Source organism: Anomaloglossus baeobatrachus, chromosome 10 (assembly GCF_048569485.1).
Source record: "Anomaloglossus baeobatrachus isolate aAnoBae1 chromosome 10, aAnoBae1.hap1, whole genome shotgun sequence".
NCBI lineage: Eukaryota > Metazoa > Chordata > Amphibia > Anura > Aromobatidae > Anomaloglossus > Anomaloglossus baeobatrachus.
Window position 1 is genome coordinate 126,605,805 of NC_134362.1, and position 16,238 is coordinate 126,622,042.

A 16,238-nucleotide genomic window follows, 5' to 3' on the forward strand; every position below is an offset into this window, starting at 1 on the left:
TGAGTGGCCCAGGAGCAAAGATATGAAAAATCCTAGAATTAAGATGCTTTGTAACCATCACAAGCACAGCCCACAAAGATTGTAAAATGATGTCACAGACAAGGGGGGTCACCTAAGGCATAATAGGAACTGGCCCTCTCGGGGGCTAGGCAGTCAGTACTTGGAGAGCATCATGAAGGGTGATGCTGGCCGATTATAACATCTTCTTCTCTTGGAGCCCCTCCCTCCCTAAGCAGACATTACTTCTATGGCACAAGCCTAGTAAGTCTCACTTTTATACCTTTTATTTTAATGTAACTGTCTATGCCGTAATGTGTATTGTTCCCTTTTGTAAATTCTTGTATATTCTTTAAACACTGCCTATTTTCGGATTAAATATATAAAAATTTAAGAGTTTCTTTCCTTATGCTTTATATACGAATCCAAAAACCCAAAGGGCCTTATGCTATCTGAAACGGGTCCCCAGCTACCTGTAGAAAGTCTGGGTGGTGGCAGCGTAATTATATTGCATAGAATTATTGGAGTGCTATCATTAAGGGTACCGAGGTATATAAATATTCCATTAGCAGGAATCTGGGATAAATACATTTACCCTTGCTGTGAGACCTCCAATATTTGGCATTATCAGCTCAGCAGCCCCATCTTATGCATTGTCCTGCAGTACCAAAAGTGGCCTGCAGACAAGGGGGGGCGCTAGAGAGTAGTCGTGTGTGACAAATCAGCGAACAGCTGCGGATTTCCGAGTGACTTCCCCGGCTGTTCGTGACAAATTGGTGGCAAGCGGTGGGATATATAAAGCATTAGTGATCTGGTTTGAGCAATCATCCCTTTCACTAAAAGCTTGCAAAAGTTTTGAGGATCAAACTCAGTGTTTAAATATACCTGGAACAATACTGTACGTGTAGCAGTTACCCCCTCCCCTTCTCTCTTGTTTTCTATCCTATCTTTTATTTGGCAATTATGGATGCTGTGACAGAAGCCTGGTACAATCAGCAGAAGAAGGAGGTTCATGCTGCACTCTGCAGATCCAAGTTGATTGATGGCCATGGCAAAACGAGGCAGGACGTCATTAAAGAACTTTTACAATGGGACGCAGAGCACGTTCATTCCCCCAGTGCTGAAGAAGGGAAGGCAAGCCAAGCCCAGGACGGGGGCTGCTGCAGAGTCCCCACCATCAACTGCAAGCCAGAGCAGTGACCGGGGCAGCATGGACTCCTACCTGCAGATGGCCCTACAACAACTCGCTGCAGATGACCAGGCGGGACGGCTGAACCTCATTCAGCAATTTCATGAGAGAGCCGAGCGTCAGGCCGAGCGAGATGCTGAGAGAGCCGAGCGAGAGCGTCAAGCCCAGAGAGACCATGAATTGAAGGTCATCCATGCCAAGCAGCAGACATCTTCCTCACTGAACGGTGAGTCCAATAATGCCAGCAGCTTTAAGCCCCGACCAGAGCACTTTCCTGTGATGGAAAAGGACTGGGACCTGGACACCTTTCTGAGGGGATTTGAAAAGACTTGCTTGCCGTACCAGTTGCCCTCAGCATAATGGGCACGATACTTAACCCCAGGGCTGCGAGGCAAGGCCCTGGACGCGTTTGCCAGTCTCCCTCAAGAGCAGAGTGGAGACTATGGGGCCATAAAGCAGGCCCTAATACGGAAGTATCAGCTGACTCCAGAGGTGTACCGAAAAAAATTCCGGACCCTCCAGCTCGGACCTCATGACAGCTACAGCGATTTGGAGGGTGGGCTCCAGATCACCTTTGTCCAGTGGATCCAAGGACTGCCCGTTACAACCTTTGAGGAGTTAAAGGACCTCATGGTGAAGGACCAACTCCTACATGTCTGTCCTGTGGAGGTTCGACAGTTTGTTATGGACCGAGTGCCCAAGGAGGCCTCAAAAGCAGCCCAGATTGCCGACGCCTATGTGGCCAACCGTGCATCGGGGGTGCGGAAGCAGTCCACCGTCAGCTGGAAAAGGGGTAAGATGACGACTACGACCACCCCTGGCCCCACCAGCCGACCTCCCGTAGGTCCTGTGTCATCCACCAGTGCCCGGCCCACCTCTGACACTCGCAGGTATTTTTCCTGCAACCAGCCTGAACACCTCAGCTCCGTTTGCCCAGAGAGGCAGAAGAGGAACCCCACATCCAAGGCCCAAGGGCCTACTGGAACTGTCCTTTTGGCAAGGAAGGTGGGTGGTAGGGCCTGCGAAAACCTAAACCCCATCACCGTAGGCGGAACCCCCACTGTGGGGCTCAAGGACACTGGGGCCGACCGAACACTGATCCGCCCCGAACTGGTACCCCCTGAAAACTTTATCCCGGGAAAACTCCTGACTGTCGCCCTGGCAGGGGGTGTCCACCAATCCTTCCCAATGGCCCTTGTTCCCCTCGACTGGGGTGCTGGGAGAGGGTGAGGGAAGTGGGGGTGGACGAACATCTACCAACTAATGTTTTATTGGGGACTGATCTGGGGCGATTAGTTGCACAATTTCTCCTTGAAGATCCTCTCGAATCCTAAAAGTCATGTGATACAAATGTTGTTAAGTCATGCGACCCAAATGCGGATACCCAGAACGTAATTACAAATGTTGTGCATGGTAGTAAAGTGGAAGTTTGTACAGGGGAACTCAGCCATGCCACGCTGCAGGGTGACGTGGCTGAGGACGACCCCAAGGTAGCAAGTGTCTGTGCTGACAGAGATGGAGGCAGACATGAGAACCACGAGGACAGTGGTCAAATGCAGCTGAGCAGTGTCACAGCCGACAGTGACACAGCCAGTAGTACCTGTCAGGCTGATGGGGAAGAGTGGTTATTCCCCGGGGAGACAGCCTTCATCGGTGCTGTCACCCGCAGTCAGAGTGCCCAGAACGCAAATGAAACCTTGCCTTCTGACACCTCTTCACCCAGAGGGATAACTGAACTGGTTACGGACCCAGAGCAGGTCCCATAGGGGTCCCGGTGAGGTTGGAACCTTAACGTCACTTTTGGCTGCCTCTAGCCAAGAGTTCCAGGTGTCTCTACGAACTGTTGCCAGTCTAGAGACGTTAAGGGACCTCGCAGAGAAGCCCTCCTCCGAGACCGATAAGGAGAGGGTATTCTCGGACCAGGGAAGGTTGTACCGGGAGACAATTCCCTGTAACCCCCAACAAGAGTGGCTGAAGGAAAGACAGCTGGTGGTGCCTCACCGCTTTAGCTTTAGGAGTGAGTTGCTGCGGATTGCCCATGAGATCCTACTCGCCGGACACTTGGGGGTCAGCAAAACCAAGGCCTGGCTGTCTCACCACTTCTATTGGCCCAAAATGGGGACAGATGTTGCCAATTACTGCTGCTCCTGTATCACATGCCAAAGAGTGGGAAAGTCGGGGCCTGCTCCCAAAGCTCCCCTGATCTCTTTGCCGGTGATAGAGGAGCCTTTCCAGAGGGTCGCTGTGGACATTGTCGGGCCTCTGGCCATCCCCAGCAGCTCTGGAAAACGGTTCGTCCTTACTGTGGTAGACTATGCTACCCGGTATCCGGAGGCAGTGGCTCTGTCCTCAGTTAGAGCCGATCAGGTGGCAGATGCCCTCTTGACCATATTCTCCCAAGTAGGATTTCCCAGGGAGATGCTTACCGACCAGGGGACTCAGTTCATGTCTCGTTTAATGGAGGCTCTCTGTAAGAAAATGCAGGTGCGGCATCTGATATTAAGCGCTTATCACCCACAGACCAATGGTTTGTGTGAGCGATTTAATGGTACCCTTAAGCAGATTCTTAAGATGCTGGTTGAGTCACATGGACGTGACTGGGAGCGGTATCTCTCACACCTGCTGTTTGCCTACAGAGAGGTACCACGGGCCTCAACGGGGTTTTCCCCCTTCGAGCTCCTGTATGGCAGACGAGTCCGCGGGCCTCTTGGTCTGGTAAGGGAATCCTGGGAAGAGGAACTGAACTCCCCAGAAGTGTCCGTTGTAGAGTATGTCATTCGGCTCCGTGACAAAATGCAGTCCATGATGCAGATGGTGCATGAGAATATGGCGCAAGCCCAGGCCAGCCAGAAGCGATGGTACGACCAACACGCTCGAGAGCGGGTGTACGAAATGGGTCAGAAGGTGTGGGTCCTAGTCTCAATGACCCAGAACAAGCTTCAGGCGGCCTGGGAGGGTCCATACCTGGTGCATCAGCGCCTCAATGACGTAAACTACGTGGTCACCATCGACCATGCCAGGAAGAGGCAAAAGGTCTTCCATGTCAACATGATGAAAGCTCATCATGACAGGGAAGCCTTTGCCCTTCCTGTGTGTAGTCTTCCCGAGGAAGGCGAAAGTGAAGTCTTGGTGGACTTGCTCGCCTCGGCCCGGGATGGAGGGTCTATCGAGGAGGCGGCATTCAACCCATAGCTATCCCTGGACCAAAGGTCCCAGCTGCGGGAGGTATTCCGGCCCTACCTGATGACCTTCACGAATGTCCCAGGGAAGACATCCCTAGCCACCCACCAGGTGGACACAGGGAGTCATTCCCCAGTTCGTCAACCCCCATATCGTGTCTCCCTAGAGGTACAAAAGGACATAAAAAGGGAGATCGATGAAATGCTAGTCCTGGGAGTGATCCAGAGGTCCAAAAGTGCATGGGCCTCGTCTGTAGTTTTGGTTCCAAAAAAGGACCGGACAACCTGGTTTTGTGTGGACTACAGGGGGCTAAATGCAATCACAACACCCGATGCGTACCCAATGCCACGCATCGATGAGTTACTGGATTGCTTAGCCGGGGCCTGGTAGCTGACCATCATGGACCTAAGTCGAGGGTACTGGCAGATTCCTATGTCCAAGGAAGCACAGGAAAGGTCCACCTTCATCACCCCATTCGAGCTGTATGAATCCCTCGTCATGCCCTTTGGCATGAGAAATGCTCCTGCCACTTTCCAGCGATTGGTCGACCAGCTGCTTGAGGGACTAGGAGAGTTGGCAGTCGCTTACCTGGATGACATTGCCATCTTTAGTCCCACTTGGGAGGAACACCTGGGGCACCTGGAGCAGGTGCTCAGGCAGATCCAAAGCGCTGGTCTGACTATAAAGCCAGGGAAGTGTCAGATCGGCATGACGGAGGGTACAGTACCTCGGACACCGAGTGGGTGGCGGGACACTGAAACCAGAGCCAGGGAAGGTTGATGCCATCACCTCCTGGCCTACCCCCAAGTCAAAGAAGCAGGTGATGTCCTTCTTGGGTACGGCAGGGTACTATAGGAAGTTCGTTCCTAACTATAGTGCTCTTGCTAAGCCGTTGACGGACCTCACCTAAGCCGTTGACGGACCTCACCAAAAAGAAGCTACTGCAAGTAGTCACCTGGACAGAGGACTGTGAACGGTCCTTCAGGGCACTGAAAGCTGCCCTCACCAATTCCCCAATCCTACAAGCCCCAGACTTCACCCGACGGTTCATAGTTCAGACAGATGCCAGTGCATTTGGCCTGGGTGCAGTACTCAGCCAGGTAAATGGGGAGGGAGAAGAGCATCCGGTGGTGTTTCTCAGCCGCAAGCTCTTACCCCGGGAAGTGGCCTACGCCACTGTGGAGAAGGAGTGCCTCGCTATAGTGTGGGCCCTGCGGAAGCTGCAGCTATATGGGCGCAACTTCACCATAGTAACAGACCACAACCCTCTCAGCTGGCTACACCGGGTGGCTGGCGACAATGGTAAGCTACTGCGGTGGAGCTTGGCACTACAGCAATATGATTTTACCATTCAACACAGGAAGGGTGTTGAGCATGGCAATGCTGACGGGTTTTCCCGGCAGGGGGATGCCAGCGAGGTAGGCTTAGGAGACGATTGGCAAATCAATCTCCCATGCTACCTCAAAAAAAGGGGAGGTGTCATGCACAACTGTTGAAGGTTCTTCATCCCCTTCGTTTCCACCCTCAGCCACAGATCGTCATGATGATTATCTGATCGGCCTGGAAGCTTAAGGTATTTATGACATGGGATGGTAGATCTACGTTGGAATCACGACCAATTAGTATTGGCCAGTAAAATTGTACTAGAGGCGTTGTGTTTGGTATCAATGTAAATGTAAAATCGAGATATTGAATATGACGCTAATATCTTGCACCTGAGTGGCCCAGGAGCAAAGATATGAAAAATCCTAGAATTAAGAAGCTTTGTAACCATCACAAGCACAGCCCACAAAGATTGTAAAATGATGTCACAGACAAGGGGGGTCACCTAAGGCATAATAGGAACTGGTCCTCTCGGGGGCTAGGCAGTCAGTACTTGGAGGGCATCATGAAGGGTGATGCTGGCCGATTATAACATCTTCTTCTCTTGGAGCCCCTCCCTCCCTAAGCAGACGTTACTTCTATGGCACAAGCCTAGTAAGTCTCACTTTTATACCTTTTATTTTAATGTAACTGTCTATGCCGTAATGTGTATTGTGCCCTTTTGTAAATTCTTGTATATTCTTTAAACACTGCCTATTTTCGGATTAAATATATAAAAATTTAAGAGTTTCTTTCCTTATGCTTTATATGCGAATCCAAAAACCCGAAGGGCCTTATGCTCTCTGAAACGGGTCCCCAGCTACCTGTAGAAAGTCTGGGTGGTGGCAGCGTAATTGTATTGCATATAATTATTGCAGTGCTATCATTAAGGGTACCGAGGTATATAAATATTCCATTAGCAGGAATCAGGGATATATACATTTACCCTTGCTGTGAGACCTCCAATATTTGGCGTTATCAGCTCAGCAGTCCCATCTTATGCATTGTCCTGCAGTACCAAAAGTGGCCTGCAGACAAGGGGGGCGCTAGAGAGTAGTCGTGTGTGACAAATCAGCGAACAGCTGCGGATTTCCGAGTGACTTCCCTGGCTGTTCGTGACACCCATCCTTGTAGTATTTGCCCATCCTTGTAGCATTGTCCCCATCCTTGTAGTATTGTCCATACTTGGGCCTTGTAGTATTGTGACAATCCCTGTAGTATTGTGCCTATCCTTGTAGTATTGTGCCCATCCTTGTAGTATTGTGCCCATCCTTGTAGTATTGTGCCCATTTTTGTAGTATTGTGCCCATTTTTGTAGTATTGTGCCCATCCTTGTAGTATTGTGCCCATCCTTGTAGTATTGTGCCCATCCTTGTAGTATTGGGCCCATCCTTGTAGTATTGGGCCCATCCTTGCAGTATTGGGCCCATCCTTGCAGTATTGTGCCCATTTTTGCAGTATTGTGCCCATCCTTGTAGTATTGTGCCCAACCTTGCAGTATTGTGCCCAACCTTGCAGTATTGTGCCCAACCTTGCAGTATTGTGCCCAACCTTGCAGTATTGTGCCCAACCTTGCAGTATTGTGCCCAACCTTGCAGTTTTTGTGCCCATCCTTGCAGTTTTTGTGCCCATCCTTGCAGTTTTTGTGCCCATCCTTGCAGTTTTTGTGCCCATCATTGCAGTTTTTGTGCCCATCCTTGCAGTTTTTGTTCTCATCCTTGCAGTTTTTGTGCCCATCCTTGCAGTTTTTGTGCCCATCCTTGCAGTTTTTGTGCCCATCCTTGCAGTTTTTGTTCCCATCCTTGTAGTTTTTGTGCCCATCCTTGTAGTATTGTTCTTATCCTTGTAGTATTGTGCTTATCCTTGTAGTATTGTGCTCATCCTTGTAGTATTGTGCTCATCCTTGTAGTATTGTGCTCATCCTTGTAGTATTGTGCTCATCCTTGTAGTATTGTGCTCATCCTTGTAGTATTGTGCCAATCCTTGTCCCCTATTATGCTGCTCTTCACAAAGGCAAAAAAAAAAAAATTCTCCTCACCTTTCTTCCGTTAACTCCTATTAGGCTGCGTGCTGATCAGTGTTTGCAACTTTTTGGATGTAGCGTGTTTCAGCTGCGTTCAAAACGCTGCACTGCAGTACAAGCATAGTGGATGGGATTTCTAGAAATCCCATCCACTGTGCGTGTTCGGCCTGCAGCACTGACCGGCTTTCAGATTCTTAAGTGTTCTCTGTACTGAAAATACAGCAAAGGAGACCGCAGCGCCCCAAACCCAGATCGTGAGCAAGAGCAGCTGCGGTCTCCTGTATTCTCCTGTGGAGGAGACTCGCGGCCCCACAGTCAGGACCCGCCATGTCCAGGACACAGCGGGTCCTGATTGTGGGCACATACCTGCTTTTTGCGGCCTGCAGACCCCGTTACGATCGCAGCTCTTTCGGTGCCGCGCAGAGGAGCTCTGAGCACTATACCAATGGCTGTTGCTGACCCTTCAGATACAAGGAGATTGCGTCATACAGAGACATCACCTCCTTGCATTTGATTGGCCGCGTCATCCATTGGTATAGTGGTCAGAGCTCCTCTGCGCGGCACCACAAATGATTCAACTGTACCATGGCTGTACGAGGGCTCCCGACATAAAGCTGCGATAGTCACTGGGTCTGCGGGCTTCAAAAAGCAGCCTCTGGGGCCGCATGCGGCCCGTGGGCTGTGTGTTTGAGGCCTCTGTCTTGTACCCTGAGAGGTGCCCATAAAGGTTAGGGAGGGTTGTGTGAGGTTTCTTTAGAGTTAGCAAACCATCATCCGAAAATAGATTTTTAATGCGTGTTTGATGCATTTGTCACATTTGTCAAATTGTCTCTCCAGGAAAGGAGACAAACTCTAGCGCCACCTATTGGAAGCAGCAATCCTAAAAGTCAAAATTGGCCTTTTAACAAGCCTTTTCATATGACCTAGGATATATGCCAGATCAGAATCCCAATTTGCAGACACGGTGTTTCGGGATGATTGCCCCTCGTCAGTGTAAAGTGTGGGTATCTGATCTGGCTGTATGCATTTGTGTCATGCTTTTTTCGTGCAGACTTTTCACACTAATTACTATGATTGAAAACTCCTGCAAAAATGTGGAAAGAATTGACATACTGCAGATTTAAATCTGCAAGAAGAATATAAGCAATATGTGTGTGAGACTTCAGGAATTCATTCATGTTGCTGGTATCAGGATTCCCATCAGGTTTTTTGACATATCTGCACCCAAAAAATGAGACCGCTTAAACAAGTGCCCAGGCTTTAATTGTGTGAATTCACAAAATAAAAACTTTTCTTATCCCTTAAACAAGTTAAAAATCAAATAAAAGCAATATTTCAACCACTTTCATTCTGCCTCTCCAAATTTGGAATGAGGCTCTGTTCACATTCATCCTGTGCTCTACGCTGAGCACATTGGGGTTTTTGTCTAAAACTCTAAATGGGATTCAGACAAAATTCACAGTGGAACCATTCACTGTATTTTATATTTACTTGCAGATTAGCAATGTGTGCAGGTACTTGGTGATTTTGTAATTGCCAGGTTCCCTATAACAGTGGTGTATGATATTCCTACTATGCAAGTATGTCATACACTATCAAGAATTGTACTCAGTAACTTGTCAACATTTTATTTTTTTTTTTCCAATTATGTCTTTTTTCTGCTTTTGACTATATTAATTGGTATATGATTATATAAAACTGTAATGCTTTTCCCCAAAAATAAGCCCATAATCACTTAGCTGACAGGAAAAAGAAAAGGTCAGGTTCTTTAAAGAATGAAGAGGGTGAAAAAAAAAAGTGCAACAAGGAAAATTGAGAACAACACAGAGGGGTTAGATTATGAAGCCTTTCCTACTGTACAGTATAGCCAGATGTGAATCTAAATGTTGTCATAGGTTTGTTTCTATAACATTTTCTGCCAAATAATTGCCAAAATTAATTCAGCATTTAGATGGCAATCTAAAGGAATATGAAACATGAAATATTTTGCCGTAAAAATCTATCATAAAATTTCTTATAATTCAGTCACTGTCCTGTGAGTTGTATTAATTTTGTTCTAAACTTCGTTTTCTGCCTATTAGAGCTCTCCAGGATGTGCAGATCAGATTTAAACCGCACCAGGGACCCTCAACAGAAATCGCTGCCCTTTCCTCAAAAGCTGAACATGACGATTTTGGTATTTATGTCTTTATTATTCGTGTCATTGGCTTCATACTAGTAAATGACTGCGTTTTTTTGGGGGGATTCAAAAACACATGATATTGGAGAAACGGAGATGCTGATTAATCCAGTACCGGTTTGGCTAACACTTTTCAAAATCCAATGTCTTTTTCAGGACTACCACATGTCACGCCTTCTTCTTCTTCTTTTTTTTTTTTTTTTTGGGGGGGGGGGGTGTTCTGACGACTCCCTACACTTTGTTCAGCAGGCAGCACTGTTAGGCTATGTTTACATATTGCGCTTTTGCAGCGTTTGTTTTTTATGCAAATTAAAGGGAACCTGTCACCAGATTTTTCACTATTAAACAAAAAGTATCACCTTCTGCAGCTCCTGGGCTGCATTCTATGATGGTGCACCTTGTGCCCTGGCTCCCCTTCCAGACCCCAAAAATAACTTTATAAAACATTACCGTTACGTATGCCAATTACCTGTATGGCTCAGATGGGTGTGCTCATTTTCTGCTCCTGTCCCCCATCCTGCCGCTGTTCACCGTCCTCCTTTCTTGATTGACGTGATGATGCCTCTGTCATTATCCTCGTTGTATTTTCAAATTTCGCGCCTGTGCAGTTATGTCGGTGTGCGCAGGTGCAGTTCGCTCTGCCATATCACGGGCAGAGCAGAAAACCTAGCTGCCCTCGCGTGCGCCAGTGAGCTAAATGCGCAGTTGTGAGATTATGGTCTGGTACGAGGAGGACGCTGGTGAGGTCATGCACAGCGCTGACCATAATCTCGCACTGGCGCACGTGAGGGCAGCTATGTTTTCTGCTCTGCCCGCGATATGGCAGAGCGAACTGCACCTGCGCAAGCCGACATAACTGCACAGGCGCGAGATTTGAAAATGCAACGAGGATAATGACAGAGGCATCATCACGTAAATCAAGAAAGGAGGACGGTGAACAGCGGCAGGATGGGGGACAGGAGCAGAAAATGAGCACACCCATCTGAGCCATACAGGTAATTGGCATACGTAACGGTCATGTTTTATAAAGTTATTTTTGGGGTCTGGAAGGGGAGTCAGGAACAAGGTGAACCTTCATATAATACAGCCCAGGAGCTGCAGAAGGTGACACTTTTAGTTTAATAGTGAAAAATCTGGTGACAGGTTCCCTTGAAAAGCTGCTTTTTAGAGTACCAGCAAAAGCTATAGAGTTCAGAAGTCTCATGCACATGATTTTTTTTTTTTCTTTCTTTTTTCTGATTGAATTGGAAAACTGATACATTTTTGAAAACTGCAGCATGTTAACTCTTTCATCGTTTTTGCAACATTTTTAAACCCATAGAGAGCAATGAATAAGTGTAAAAACGCTGCTATCAGGTTTTGCAGCATTTCTGGTAAAAAAAAAAAAAATGCAGGTACAGGATGTGAATTCTATTTTGTTTTTCCAATTTTTCCCAAGTATAATAACCAGAAAGTGTTGGTATCCTCACATGAGCATAGATCTCCTGACTGAAAGTACAAGGAGCTGCTGATAAGTCTTTGGCTTTATCCAGAAAGAAACGAGATAGGATGATGAAACTTAACATTAATTCCACATACTCTCCACTGATGTCAACACACTTATTACATCGGTATTCCAAGTTCTGTAAGCCTAGCAAAAAGAAGGATTTTGGTTGTGCCTCAAACCAGGCATCTGTAGCAGCCATGGCATCAGAAATTGTGTGAAATTTGGTACCCTTGAGGTACCTTGAGGTTTGTTACCATAGAAACAAAAAAATCACAAAGCCAAAGATTTATCAGCAGCCCCTTGTACTATGTAATTAAATTAGTGATGTGTTAGTATACAATGCGCTACCAAATCAATAGCTTATCAAAGTGTTAAAGGTAGTGTCAGCAGGTTTCTGAAATGCTACCTAAAAACAGCATGCTGCAATAGTTAAAACAGACTTCAGCCCTGCATCGGTTATCTCAGTCTTATTTATATATTTATTTATTTTTTTAAACCTGCATTAGGTTAAGCCTGGTGACTTTATCATTAGTTGGGTCTCCACTGCACATGAGCTTTAGGCTGGGGCCACCCGGTGGTTACTGCGATCCCATCACATGACACTCGGCTCACTCTGGCAGTACAGCAGAGCCGAGTCTCATTCTAGTGTCCCTGTGACTGAGGTTCGACTGTGTAAGTGGACCTCAGCTGCGGGGGGGCGGGCCGGCACTGAGGAGGGGAGGGAGAGATTTCTCTCCCTTTCTCCTCTGTAGCCGGCGATTGCCATTCTCGCTCTGTACTCGCGGTACACCGGTGTACCGCGAGTGCAGTGTGATTTTTCTCTCGCCCCATACATTTGAATGGATGCAAGAGAAAGAGTCTCGCATTACAGTCGCAGCATGCTGCGATTGCTTTCTCGGACCGATTAGGGCTGAGAAAATAATCGCTCGTTTGCTGACACACAGGCTAATATTGGTCCTAGTGGAATGCGATGTTTTATCGCACTCCACTCGCATCGTTTTTCTCGCCATGTGTCTTAGGCCTTAGTCTGACTTTGCCCCCTCCTGTGATTTGCAGCTTCTGTCTAAGGAAATGTACACTGAAAGCCTGGTGTGGGCGGAGGCAGATCTCAGAGCTCTGCTGCATGCAAAATCTTAAGGCCTTGTGTGCACTAGCCAGATTTTCCCGCGGATTTGCTGCATGTTTCGCTGCAGAAAATGTTCATAACATCTCTGCAGTGATTCACCAGCAAATCCTATGGGGAAAAAAAATGCTGTGCGCACTAGGCGGATTTTGACACCTAAAAGTTTTGTTGCGGGATTCCCGCAGCAAAAACAATTGCATGTCACTTCTTTTCCGCAGATGGCTGCGGGATTTCACTCCATGGACTGTAATGTAATCGTGAACTCCCGCAGGGAATAACGCAGGTAGCAAATTCTGTGCGTTTCATTGCGTTTTCTTCTGTTATTCCCTGCGGTATTTCGCGTTTTCGGGACATAATGTTCATCACTACTTTGCATTTTGCAGGGATGTGATGTCATTATGACAGGAAAAGGAAGCGGAGCAGAGAGTAAACACACACATATCACACTCGCATACAGTCACAGACATATCGAATACACATACAAATCAAACGTACATATAAATATAAAAAAAAAACAAGCAAAAAAAAAAAAAACGCGGGCTCGGCCGTATTTTTATTGTCCAGCCGAGGTAAACACACAGCGGCGGCCCGGTATTCTCAGGCTGGGGAGGGTGAGGGGCCAGGTTTAATGCCCCCCCATCCCTCTTGCAGCCGCATCCATTATGTGACAGTCCCGGCGTGTCACTGACTCTTACAGATTGCTGTGATGCGGTGGCAATCCAGGTAATAAGGAGTTAAAGGGCAGCGTATCACTGCCATTTAAGTCCAGGCTTAATCATGGTAGCGTCTGAGACAGCTTACATGATTAATTCCTAAGTTAAGTGAATAAACACACACACCGAAAAAAAAGCCCCCTCTTTCACCCCTTTATTAACCCCTCCCAACACACAGCTCCAGCGTAATCCACGCAGGTCCCACGGCGCTTGCAGACTGCTGCAGCCACGTCTGACTCACTGTACTTAATGCAGCCTCGTAACGAGGATGCAGAGGTAACTACAGGTCATTTCTCACGGTCAGTAATATGACCACATTACCGCTCGTGAGAACTGCCGTGTGTATCTCTCTCTCTCTCTCTCTCTCTCTCTCTCTCTCGATAGATATAGATATATCGATATATATATATATATATATATATATATATATATATATATATAGATATATAGATATATCTATCTCAGAAGGAAATGACCTTTTTTTTTTTTTTTTTTTCTTTATCAATGTGCTTTATTACATTGAATGCATTAAAACGCATGTACCAACCCGTGGAAAAACTGCAAAACAACAGTTCAACAAAAACAGTGTGTCACAAGTACCTCCAAAATTTTGTGTTTTTCAGCTAGTCCCAATCAAATAGAAATAGGATCTGGGATGCCAACGGTTTCAGAATCCTTTCCTGAATCTGAGCCTGAAAGTCTCAGAACCACTGCAGATTTTTTGATGCTACCAACAGACTCAAAGCCTAAACTGATGACTCCTGATGCTTTCATGATGCCCAGTGTTGCATCACAACAGGTAAGACCTGAAAACATGACCTTTACTAATTGTCATTTGTCTATAAAACCTTGTAATTCATTTAAACCCATCATCCATTGACACCGCTGATGAGTATAATTGTGTACAATTAAAGGGGACCGGCCATTAGATCATATAATGTATGTGTGTGTGTATATATATTATACACTGTTATTTCAAACACATTATGGTCATCTAATATATAAAGCTGAATGTGTGTATGTGTATGTATGTATGCATGCATGCATGTATGTATGCATGTGTGTATGTCCGGGATTGGCATCTGCACCGTCGCAGCTACAGCCACAAAATTTTGCACACTCACACTTCTGGACCCCGAGAGCGTTATAGGCTATGTATTCAGGGGAAATTTTAACCCCACATTTTACAGTTATTTGCCAAAAAACCTGCCTTTATTAAAGCGAATGGAGCTGGGAGCTACAGTGCAGCCAGAACTTCAGAAGAATGCACAGCCACACCCTTATATGGAATGTTGGTGTGACACAATGCAGCCAGGGAAAGAGACAGACAGGGAAAGAGGCAGACATAGACAGGGTAAGAGACAGATACAAAGATAGACACAGATAAAGAAAGAGACAGACAGGTTAAGAGACAAAGAGACAGAGACAGACACCGGGAAAGAGACAGACACCGGGAAAGAGACAGACACCGGGAAAGAGACAGACACCGGGAAAGAGACAGACACCGGGAAAGAGACAGACACCGGGAAAGAGACAGACACCGGGAAAGAGACAGACACCGGGAAAGAGACAGACACCGGGAAAGAGACAGACACCGGGAAAGAGACAGACACCGGGAAAGAGACAGACACCGGGAAAGAGACAGACACCGGGAAAGAGACAGACACCGGGAAAGAGACAGACACCGGGAAAGAGACAGACACCGGGAAAGAGACAGACACCGGGAAAGAGACAGACACCGGGAAAGAGACAGACACCGGGAAAGAGACAGACACCGGGAAAGAGACAGACACCGGGAAAGAGACAGACACCGGGAAAGAGACAGACACCGGGAAAGAGACAGACACCGGGAAAGAGACAGACACCGGGAAAGAGACAGACACCGGGAAAGAGACAGACACCGGGAAAGAGACAGACACCGGGAAAGAGACAGACACCGGGAAAGAGACTGAGACAGACACCGAAAGAGAGATATATACAGAGGGGGATACAGACATTATAATTACATTGCACCAAAGAGTATATACCGTACAGTTGCTAAGGTGGGGCCCTGACATGGGATACTCACCACACTCGGGGATATAAACACACACACAAAATGCGCCACACACTACCACGTACTTGAACACATATACTACCCTCAGCACACATACACCCACCTCGCCACATAATCGCCCTAAAACACACACAAGTCTTGTATTATCCTTCAAAAATAAAAATCTGATTAATAAGCAGCCAAACAGCAAGAACAACAAATGTACCATATAGGAAATACGGCAGCTGCCAGTCACATGACCTGTCTATTTTGTGTATGTGTGAGCTAATATATACTGTCAGGGGGGAGGGCTTTCTGTTGCCTGGAGATTTATCAGGCTGCCAATAGCAACCAATCACAGCTTAGCTTCTATTTTGCTACAGTTAATTAATCTGAGCTCTGATTGGTTAATATAGGCAACAATTTAATAATTACATTTCTATCTATTTGTTTTGTGTTTTTTGTGTGCAGAATACATTATTGTTAATACATTCTATTTTGTTAACAGCAGTTACGAAGCTGGGTAGTACAGCTAGTATAATATATTGGGGGGAAAAAAAATCCTTCCTATACCTCAGAGCTCCCCTAGCTCAACAATAATAACCCCAGTGGTAGATAAAGGAAGATCCACACATATAGGAGCAAAAACAAGGCCAACGTTAACCCCTTAACGACCACGGGCAGTAAAATGACGTCCTATTTTAACGTGACTTAACGACCAGGGACGTAACTTTACTGCCTAAAGTTCATCTGATTGCCGTGGCCATAGCAACGGCTTTCAAATGATGTCCCCTGCTGTTTCTTACAGCAGGGGACCTTTGCTTGACCCCAGGGGGGGTGGCATCGCCATCCCCCATCGACGATCGATGTGATTTGGCTTTTCAAATCTGAACCGCCAACCACATCGTTCGCACTAATTTCGGCAAAAATAATGCCTGAATTAGTGCGATA

The 16,238-nt window shown here is 46.8% G+C and overlaps 1 protein-coding gene across 2 annotated transcripts in view; it reads left to right on the top strand.

Moving 5' to 3' along the window:
- The window catches only part of EDC4 (enhancer of mRNA decapping 4), a 948,906-nt gene that overhangs the window by 463,683 nt on the left and 468,985 nt on the right, over positions 1-16,238 (top strand). For both annotated transcript variants that reach the window (XM_075325634.1, XM_075325635.1), the window contains 2 exons: positions 9,833-9,927; positions 13,876-14,051. In XM_075325634.1, the coding sequence (XP_075181749.1) occupies positions 9,833-9,927; positions 13,876-14,051 (271 nt within the window). The remainder of the gene's footprint in view (positions 1-9,832; positions 9,928-13,875; positions 14,052-16,238) is intronic.